General features: G+C 47.9%; 1 protein-coding gene across 1 annotated transcript; it reads left to right on the forward strand.

The window, feature by feature from the left end:
- The first annotated feature begins 7,384 nt into the window (after positions 1 to 7,384).
- Positions 7,385 to 9,597, forward strand: LOC115320644 (cuticle protein 64). The gene is made up of 4 exons (XM_042294751.1): positions 7,385 to 7,396; positions 8,609 to 9,122; positions 9,180 to 9,343; positions 9,535 to 9,597. The coding sequence occupies exons 1-4, from the start codon at positions 7,385 to 7,387 to the stop codon at positions 9,595 to 9,597; spliced, it is 753 nt and encodes a 250-aa protein (XP_042150685.1).
- The last annotated feature ends 241 nt before the right edge of the window (positions 9,598 to 9,838 follow it).

Genomic DNA, 9,838 nt, shown 5'->3' on the forward strand with positions numbered 1-9,838 from the left:
TCGCTCCGACGCTGTTATTGGGTTGTGCGGGCCGCAGCCTTCACAGTTAACCAAGTTGTCGTGAAAGGTAGTAGTATATAAGGTTTTCGCAGACCTTTTTCCTTCTTCGGCTACGCTTTTGATAACGGAGACTCCACTACTGCGCATGCGCGCCGCTAGCCTCGTCTGCAGACTTCCAGATCCTCTAGCGGGTTCCGGAGAGCGTGGTGGGACGGCGAGAACGACCTACAAAAACTCTCCACCCGCACCTCTGCCACCAGCGCCTCGTCCGTGCGAACGACAAAGTTAAGGGAGTCTGCCTCTGGACGTCAGGTGCATCCTTCCACGAATTTCTCCTTGGTGCGAATGCCGCTTTACAACTGGACTTGAGGGGTCACAACGATCCTCTCGAGTTCTAGGTCACTCCATCCTTTACCAGGCCACCCCACGCGAAAAACAACAGCGTTTACGATTGTGAACTGCGCAGAGGCGCCCAGGTAACGGAACAACCCCAGTTATACGGAGCGGCCAGTTTCCGTTCCCGGTGGGAGCGTGCACGTTTTAAGCAAGCGGCTTTCGTATTCTCGCCGCCAACGCTGGCTCTCTCTCTCCGATAGCCCGCGTCGACACCGACCTCGAGCTTACCCCGTCAAGGCCTGGGAACTTGGTTCCAGCTGGCTCCCTTGCCAGCTTGAAATAAAAAAAAAAGGAGTGAAACCTCCCGACATATAACCTGGACAAAAAAAAATGACGTGGAAGTCGGCACCCGGACCTGGAACGACAGAACGAGGCAACAACAAAACGTCGGAGACCGTCTCCAACTTCGCATAAGCTCGCGTCCTAACAAATGTATTTGGCGACTATACACGAGGAGCGGTAGCGTTTTGTTTTCCTTTGCCATCTTTGGAAGCGACAAAAAAACAGACGTTTGATCTCCGGTTCTGCAGCCAGTCCGGAATTCAGAGCACATGTAGACACTTGAGTGGGTTCTCCAGGGAACCACACAATCTGAGAAACCTGAAGCCTCTATACTTTCCCTTAAAGGCGCCGTCACACTCTGCCCGTACATCGTATACGGAAGATACATCGTGTTCCCTGGAGACATCATGCCAGAATCGTCTGTGGACTCGCCTCAAGCAGCCTGGAAGCATCTGTTTCCATCATGCGCGCGTAGGCTTCTAACGTGTGTACAGACAGTCTTCGAAGGATCAATGTGACAGGACCGGCATTGCATACAAGGAAGATACGCACCTCAGGCAGTGGCTACAGACTGTCTTTTAATGACGCGTTAGCAGTGTGACTGCAGCGACTATAAAGTCTCGCGAGAGTCATTCGCTTCGTTTTGCGGAGAGGCCTGGTGGAGCGACAAAGCTAAAAGTTTTGTTTGAACCTAAAAAAAAAAAAAGCAATAATTTGCGCTGGTACAGCGAAGTCCAGAATCGTACGACACCCATTACAAATATTCGAATTACTCGTAATCGATTACTATTTAGAGTTATTTTGCGATCATTTGAACTCATTTATAAGGAAGTAATCACCAGAGTAAATCGAATATTGTTCAAAGCACTGAAATCACTGCACCCGTTACTCTTTGTTTTCACTACTTTTTTTTTTAATGGCATCCTTTGTTTTTGCGACTTTCCCGCTAAAGAATCCTCAGACCAAATTTCCGACAAAAGTACAATCAGTAAAAAAAAAACAAAAAAAAAAAACTTGCGAAATAAAAAGATGAGTGGTTCATACTTCGGTGATCTTAATCCATTATTGAACAGCAACGAACAACCCGTTTTCAAACCGACAAAAAAACTTTGATCGTTTCGGAAATCTAAAGTATAAGCTGAAAAGTATAACGGTTTCATTTTTCGAGCGATGTGCCATTTTCACTCGACTTCTCGATTAATCGAGTAATATAATCGAATTCTTTTTAAGCACGAATAATTTTGTAAATGCAATTCATTACTTTTTTTTTCTTCGGGTAACGTATATAAGACTGAATCAGTGTCACGGAGCAGACTGTTTTTTTTTATGCCTATATATATTATTAGCGCCCCATTCGCTGACTTCCCTCCGCACATAGCAGCAATATACCATTTTCCAAAGACAGCGCCAACGCCGCTCCGCCATTGGTTGCTCACATACTCCGAGTACGTATTGGTCACGAGGCCTGCGTCAGCATTCGGCGTGAACTCGGATCCAATCACGCGCTTCGTGTCCATTGGATGCATGGACGGGTGTTAATGGCTATACCCTTTGCAACTGGCGATAGCTTGCGCCACCTAGCCGAAATCCAAGCAATGGCGACTGCCAATGTTGCCCGATGGACTTATGAAAAGGGTATATTGACTCTCCCAAGTGGTTAGCTGGTAAAGTAGCCGCTCCAGATTTTTTAAAGTATAGTAGCCGGTCGGCTTTAGTAGCGCGATCTCTCCCAAGCTCCTTATTATCTCCTTGATGTCAATGAGATTACGTTATTAACCGGTAAGAAAGCCTAAGAACGAACTACGACACGCTAGACGCGTGAAATATTTTTTTAAGCCAAGCCGCGCTGCGTCTTTTAAACTGCCCCAAACTATTCAACGGATTTTGTCCGAAAGTGAAGCGACTTTTGAAGTAAGCTCAACAGCTTGCTGTTTTTGGAGTGCGGCGTCCCGATATGCTTAAAGTCTCTCGATTCCTCTGGCCCGGCGTAAGTCTGTGTTTTAGAGAATAGCTATGAAAGTATGGTGTATGCAATCACGGGCCGTTTCAGAGATTCAGACATGCAGTGTACCTTCCACAGTTTTTGTACATGGTGTACCCCAAAAAACATTTACGTATATTTTTGCTCCGAAAAAATAAACTACGCCTTGCCGAATGCTCATTCCACACCCCAAATGTAGCGCTAGAGGTCGGAACAAGAGGTCAGAGTTTCAGTACTTATTAAAAAGTTAAAAAGGATTTTCTGAAAATTTTAATGGAAAAATGGCGGCCGTCGGAGCTCTCGAGTGCATGGAGTTCTACGGCGCCAGAAACCGAAAATGGGCGAAAAGGGGCCAGTCCATTGAATTTTTTTAAAAATCCCTCATAACTTTTGAAAAAGATATCGGTTAGTGCTGAAACTCTGGAGTCTGGTTCGGACCTTTAGTGATACATTTGGGCGGCGAATGAGCGTTCGGCGACGCATATTTTATTTTTGACGGTAAAAAAACACCGTACATTTCTTTTTGGGACACCTGTACTTTTTTCTTTGTCAAAATAAAACATTTCGTCAACGAAAAAGAAAACAAACATGTTTGTGCGTTGAGATGCCGGTATTGATAGGCACACGGAATTAGTTAGCTCATAATCCGCAACGTAGCGCAGGCTGCCGCCTGATTCAGAGGGTTCGGCCGCACTTTTTGTTTTACTTGTCCATCCATTCACCTTGCACCAGATGTTACGTTAAGGTACGAACGCGAAATAAGCAGTCGGTTCAAGGAACGACACGGGTATACTTATACTTATGTCACACATTAAGCGTGAGGACATGTAGCTTTACGAAACGCTTTGCTTCGGCAAGCATTGTCGCCGTAAAAATACGTTGCAAAGCGATACGCGTTCGAGGTCGTACTGCTCACGACGCCGTCGCGGATCTCCCGAGATGGAGTATAGGGATTATTCTCTTGTCGGGTAGACGTATACATTGCTGTTTGAGGGAGTGCCGACAACGCGATTTCGCAGTCTGCATTTTGCACCGCCAAAGCTGTTATTGATGGACGTTAGGTCACTTTACGTATCGTAAGCTCCGTTTTGCACCGTCAAAGCTGTTATCGATGGATGCTAGGTTACTTTACGTAAACAGATCCGTGTTGATCACCGTGCCCTCGAGGCACAACCTATACCCCGCTTGAGCAGGCAAGGCGTGCTACTTGCACCTAGAAGACAAAGTCTGCGCAAAACGTTATCCTTAGTGAATAGCAGACTCGCCTCAGTGTGGCGAACACGCCGAACCTCAACGAGAGTATGCGGCGAGGCGGTCGACGTGGGAATTTCTGCTTTGCCGCGGAAGAAGGAACAGGAAGAGAAGTACTACGTACAGGGTATCGGGCCAACACCGCTTAGAAAAATCCCGATCCGTGCACCAGCATTACGACGTCATCACTGCGAGAACGGACGCAGACACAGATTAGAAGAGAGCGCCGTGTCAGCGTTTCGCTAAGCCTCGTGTCCAGCAAAGACGTCGATCGGACGCTCGTCGTCGGGCATTGGCCCAATGACTGAGCTAGCTGGCTACTTCCTATTGTTATGATGTCATGTGGAGTAAGAGGAGTTTGTTGGTAGCATTATTTTTTTCTTCTAAGTGTTAATAATTGGTCAGAGGTAAGAAGAATAAACAGTCTTTTGTGCTCCGCAAGATGAGATTCGGCATGGCCGAAGGCTTCGATAGTGTATAATTCCGGCACAGAGTAAAGCGGTACAGTTAACGTTTACCTTTCTGTCTCCCCCTCTGTTATTACTTCCTTCCTTCCGACAATGTTACAATGTAATGCCAGAAGGTTGTGATTCCGTTGTATGTATTTTTCGAACCGTCAAAGTACTAATTAGTCAGACCCAATTGGCGTGTGTAGTCTCCGCTCTAAGCGGGATATTTAGCGAGAGCACTATACCACCGCGAACCTGAGGTCCTTGACGTGCACCACGCAGTAGTGATGCTGTTTGGTGCACGTTACGCCGGTGCGATCTTTATCCATATTGAACTTGGATATAGTGGGGATCAAAACCAAATATTATTAGGAGAACTCAGAGCGAGGTTTCGCTCCAAGTGCAGAGGGCTGCGGTGCGTTAACACATTCGACGACCAAACCCGCCAGCGGCAGAGGATAGGGTAAGATGTGTTTAAATATTCAAATCTTACAGCTACCAAAACTAAAACGATCTAAAAAAAAATTGTGGGCGAATGACGCCGTCCGACAGCCTAACCGAACGGACGATGTCTGTTTTCTGATAGACAGAGAAATCAGAGAGCTTCCCTGGAGGTATAGTAAAACCAAAATTATGTCATCGTGCAGCCTCTTTTAAAAGAACCGTTTATATTGATAAGTTTAGGTTTTTAGCTGAAACATTTTTGAAAATGAATATGTGCCGCGCATGTAATTGAAAGCGCAGGTAGTGCAAAGGCTTTATTCAATTAAAAAAAACTTTTTCACAGTTGGGAAAATTATGCTGCGGAAACAGATAGGCGGCTTTCATGTTGTGCTGTGCGCCTCACCAAACCGTGGCATGAGCCACGATATTGATGTCTGCATAATTGCTGACAGCATAATACTTACAACATGTATAGTTACTGAACGCTTCGTAACTCATTCTCGGACGTTTGTATTGGCGAATGACGTGATCTGATTAACAGCGGGGTTATAATGAGATGCTTGAAGCTTTCCACGTTTAGCGTTCTTTAAGACCGCAACGACGATAGACAGACTTAGTTTCCAATAACCTAGGAGACATGACCTTTTTAGTCAGACATCTGTGGGTTTAATCTGTATGGAAAGCTCATCATTCCTTAATCGAAAGACCGTCATGTTCTCTAGGTTACGTTTGAATAGACAGGAATCGTGATGCTCAGTTCTATCCGCAACCGTGAGTTGAAAGATCGTTTCTTATACACACCACACAAAGTGAGTTTGCACTTTTCTTGGCCGATGTATTAGCTTCCCAAAGATCGATCAGCCGGTACCCTAATCATACACACAAACGGCAGCCACACTCTTCTAGCTCCCATGTGGACGCTCTATACTCCTGGGCATCATTTACAAAACGCTGTAAGGCTAATTGCGCTCAACGTTCTAGTAATTCGTGTAATCTTCGCGTCTTTCTTCTTACCGTTGAATGTAATTTTTGCCGATATTTTATTACGTTGGCTTCCATGCGAGTGTGTATTCACCAACTAATCCTCTTTCTGTAAGTGATCATCAAGAGGGAAAAGAAAAAAAAAAAGGCGCCTCGGGGCTACAACGCCCAACTACCCCGCGAGCGCATAATCGGTTTAACATCACAGAGGATGGATGATTGCTTCAAATAACAAACCTCGACGTCTCTCGCGCGAGCGGTAGCGACCCAGCAAATACCGTCCCTTCCCATCATAAAGACAAGGACTTCCCGGTGTGCTTCACCGTCACGAAAGAAACTAGCGTCCTGGAAGGGACATACAACAAAAGTAACCAAAAGCTCAGTTTCAAACCGAACAAACGACAAAATAAGAAGTCAACCAATACACAATGACAGCAGCATCGTTCATAACGGACCCAGTCAATATTTCCAAAGAAATATGGAACGAGAGCAAACTGAATGGACGCCATGCATCAATCAGTTTGAGGAGCCTCGGAAAACTGCGGGATATAAGATCTCTTGTTGTTAAGAACAATGTGGTTCTGGAAAGATGTCCATTACGCCGATGGGAGAGCGGTGGTCGTCCCAACAACCAGAGACATTCTGCAGGGGCAGGGCTGCTGTCCTTCGGCCCTGCCGGAACACAGACACTAAACTCCCTTGGAAGTGGCGTCGCCGTTAGCCGGCAGCCGTCAAGGGTTAGCCTACATCCGCGGCTATGGCGAGAAGGGGGGAGGTGCCGCAACGACACAAAACGCGCCACTCTTCATGGCCCGCGACGATCAACAAAGCCGGACATATTAGGCGTCATCAGTGGCCATAAATCCCGCGCTGCGGTACTGCGGGGCGAATGCTCCGGTGTACTCGAAGCAAATCATCGACGCCAACGCCAAATTCGCAGTCGGTTCCCGACTCGCTGCCGTTAATTGGCGATTGCGGAGGACCTTGGCGTTTGCTTTTGGCATCCGAAGGGCCCGCGGTGCTTGAGAACAAGCAGAAAGGGCGAGAGGTCTACCCGGCGAGAACTGTCGGGCGTCATACATGGTTGGTCCTGGTATACGCGCGGAAGGTGAACAGGGGCGCAGACGGACTTCCGAAACGTCTTCTGAGAAAAATAGAGGAGGGATCGGTCAAGGGTGCGAGAGTCGGTCGGTTTTTCTTTGTGTCTGCTGGCCGGCGAGGGTAGATGCTTCTTGCAAGAGAGAGTTGAGTTCGGGTGGTGGTCGGCGGGGCACGCCCGCCGGTTGACCTCTTTTTGCTGCCGTTCCTTTCTCCTCCGCGGTTCGTCTCTCGCGGCGTCTCGCGAGACACCGCGAGAGATGTGACGAACAAGACGGACTGTCTTGGCGGGGAGGGGCCCCGGGTCCCATGGGGGTCACGGTAGGGGCTCGCCCTTTTTCCGCCGGAGACGGCCACGGGGGGTGCTCTGAGAGGGGGGCTTATAAAAGAGCGCCGTTGCTCGAAGAATTGCAGCAGATCGCATCGCACAGGCTCGTAGCGCAGTTCACTTTCTTATCCTTGCCACTGGACAATTTTGACGTTTACCTTCTTCACTAGCAACATGCAATTCTTGGTGAGTACTGGCCTCCTAGAGTTCGGATCTGAGCTCTTCTGTCTTACAGCAAACGCAGACCACTTATTAAATCGAGGCACATCGAGCACGGATTAACGGCCGAACCTACACTAACTTTTCTAAAACATGCATGGTTCAGCGTGTGTCTTAAGGACGGCGTGGCATCTTATAAACCTTCGACGGACAACTATCTGAATCTTCGTGATATACTATGGAGCCGGCATTGAAAATGAATGAATATATAAAAGGAACACGATAAACTTTGATAAACTGGTAGAACAGGGATGATTACGTGTTGAGTTCAGGTCTCTGGTCAGGGATGCCAGAGTCTTCAGCGGATCTAAAAGGTCTTTTTTTAGCTTATTTTTATTCAGTATGTTGAAAGGAGACAGATTTCTTTGGCAAACACGTTCTAGTAAGCCTTGCAAAACGTATTGAACAAAATATTATTTCCTCCACATTTTTTTTTAAATTTCGTATGGATTAACCTTTTTAAAACATATTTAAGTAAATGCCCCTTCTGCACGTTTTATTTGATGCCACTGCAAGTTTATTTTAGCTTTGTATTCATCTGTGTTTTTTTTTAATTGCTAGATATAGATTATAATGACACGTTGATCAGAAGCACCAATACTGTCGAAAAGCTAGGACATCGCATAACTGGATGCAGACTTGAAAACAACTTTCTTGCTTTTACAAAAAAATTAAGAACAACTCTTGCAGTTTGATAGCACAGACCTCCGTAACCAGGCACAAAAAGAAAACAAGAATCAAGACTGGAGTAGACGCGAGCTGATGAAAATTTAGCACGATGAAAGCTAACCTGGTACTTTAACAAAGAAAGCAAAACGTGCCGAGGAGTTGCTTTTAACTATTTTCTCTCTTTTCCCATTTCGAAACCTATAATATTTTAACCTAGTCTCAGGATAACTCCCGACACCACGCAAAACATGTTTTAACTTTTGAGTCTACGTCGCTGAATGTGAAGACGTAAAATAGATAAATTCACTAAGCACATGCACGTTTCAGTGCACCAGAAGTCTACGCTTGAATGCCGATCTTCTCATCCGGAGCCCAACCACTTCAGAACTGCCTAAACGTGAACGTTCGCGCAGATTTTTGTGTTCCCCGAGGCTCGCAATAAGATTAAAAACTGACCACAACAATTTTTAGCACGGAAAAAAATTGTACCGTTACACTTTGTTCTTGCAGTCCGCAGTCGGCTTCCTCGCCCTGGTGGCGTCGGCCTTGGCCGGAGGCTACGGCGTTGCCCCCGTGGCCAGCTACGGAGCGACCTACGCCGCTCCGGCTGTGGCCGTTGCCCCCGCCGCCGCGCACTACGGTGGCGCGTACGCCGCTCCCTACGGCGGGTACGGCGTGGTTGCTGCCCCGGCCGTTGCCAAGACCGTATCTTATGGCGCCACCTACCATAGTCCAGCGTACGCAGCCTACGCCGCCCCCGCCGTCGCCAAGACCGTATCCTACGCCGCTCCAGCTGTGGCCACCTACGCAGCACCCGCCGTAGCAGGCTACGGCTACGGTCACGGTGTTGCCGCTTACAGAGGTCTCGGTGGCTACGGAGGTCTTGGAGGCTACGGCGGCTACGGGGCCTACGCCGTGCCAGCCGTTGCCAAGACCGTCTCTTACGCCGCTCCAGCTGTGGCCACCTACGCTGCACCCGCCGTTGCCGGCTACGGCTACGGTCACGGTCTCGCCGGTTACGGAGGTCTCGGAGGCTATGGCGGCTACGGCGGCTACGGTGCCCTCGGCGGTTACGGGGGAGGTTACAGCGGTCTCGTCGGCGGCTACGGCGCCACGTACGTTGCCCCAGCCGTCACCAAGTCCGTGACCTACGCTGCTCCCGCGGTGGCTGCCTACGCCGCGCCCGCTGTGGCGAAGACCGTGAGCCTGGGACCCAGCTATGGCTACGGAGTCGGAGGCTACGGAGTCGGTAGCTACGGAGTCGGTGGCTACGGTTCCAAGTACCTCCACTAAGCAGGTGAGATAACGTTAGCACGAAAGTAGTCGAGGTGGGCGGGAAGAACTTGAGAAGTAACCTGCTGGGTGTTACAAAGCGGAATCCCTGAAAATGTCGTGTCCCTGAATGAAATGCCGGTCACCACTCTTGAGACTTCTAGGAGGTCGCATCGCAGGAATATGTTATCACTTATACGCTGTATAATGGCTTATGGTACCACTAGCGGGACAAGGGCTTCTTTTAAATTTTTTTTAATGACAACACAACTAAATGATTTTTTTTTGGCGAGCCCGAGTAAGCTTCCGAAGAACTCCTGTACACTAAAAAGCGGCCTTTTCTGCCCATTTTAACATTCAAGCGTAAAGAGAGATTAAATATTCCGGACGTGCATGGGATCACTATGTAACCATTTTAAGAGACACACCAATATAACTCCAGAAGTTAATAAATTCTGGATGCATTAT

This window comes from Ixodes scapularis, unplaced genomic scaffold, assembly GCF_016920785.2.
Source record: "Ixodes scapularis isolate PalLabHiFi unplaced genomic scaffold, ASM1692078v2 PGA_scaffold6__148_contigs__length_123643588, whole genome shotgun sequence".
NCBI lineage: Eukaryota > Metazoa > Arthropoda > Arachnida > Ixodida > Ixodidae > Ixodes > Ixodes scapularis.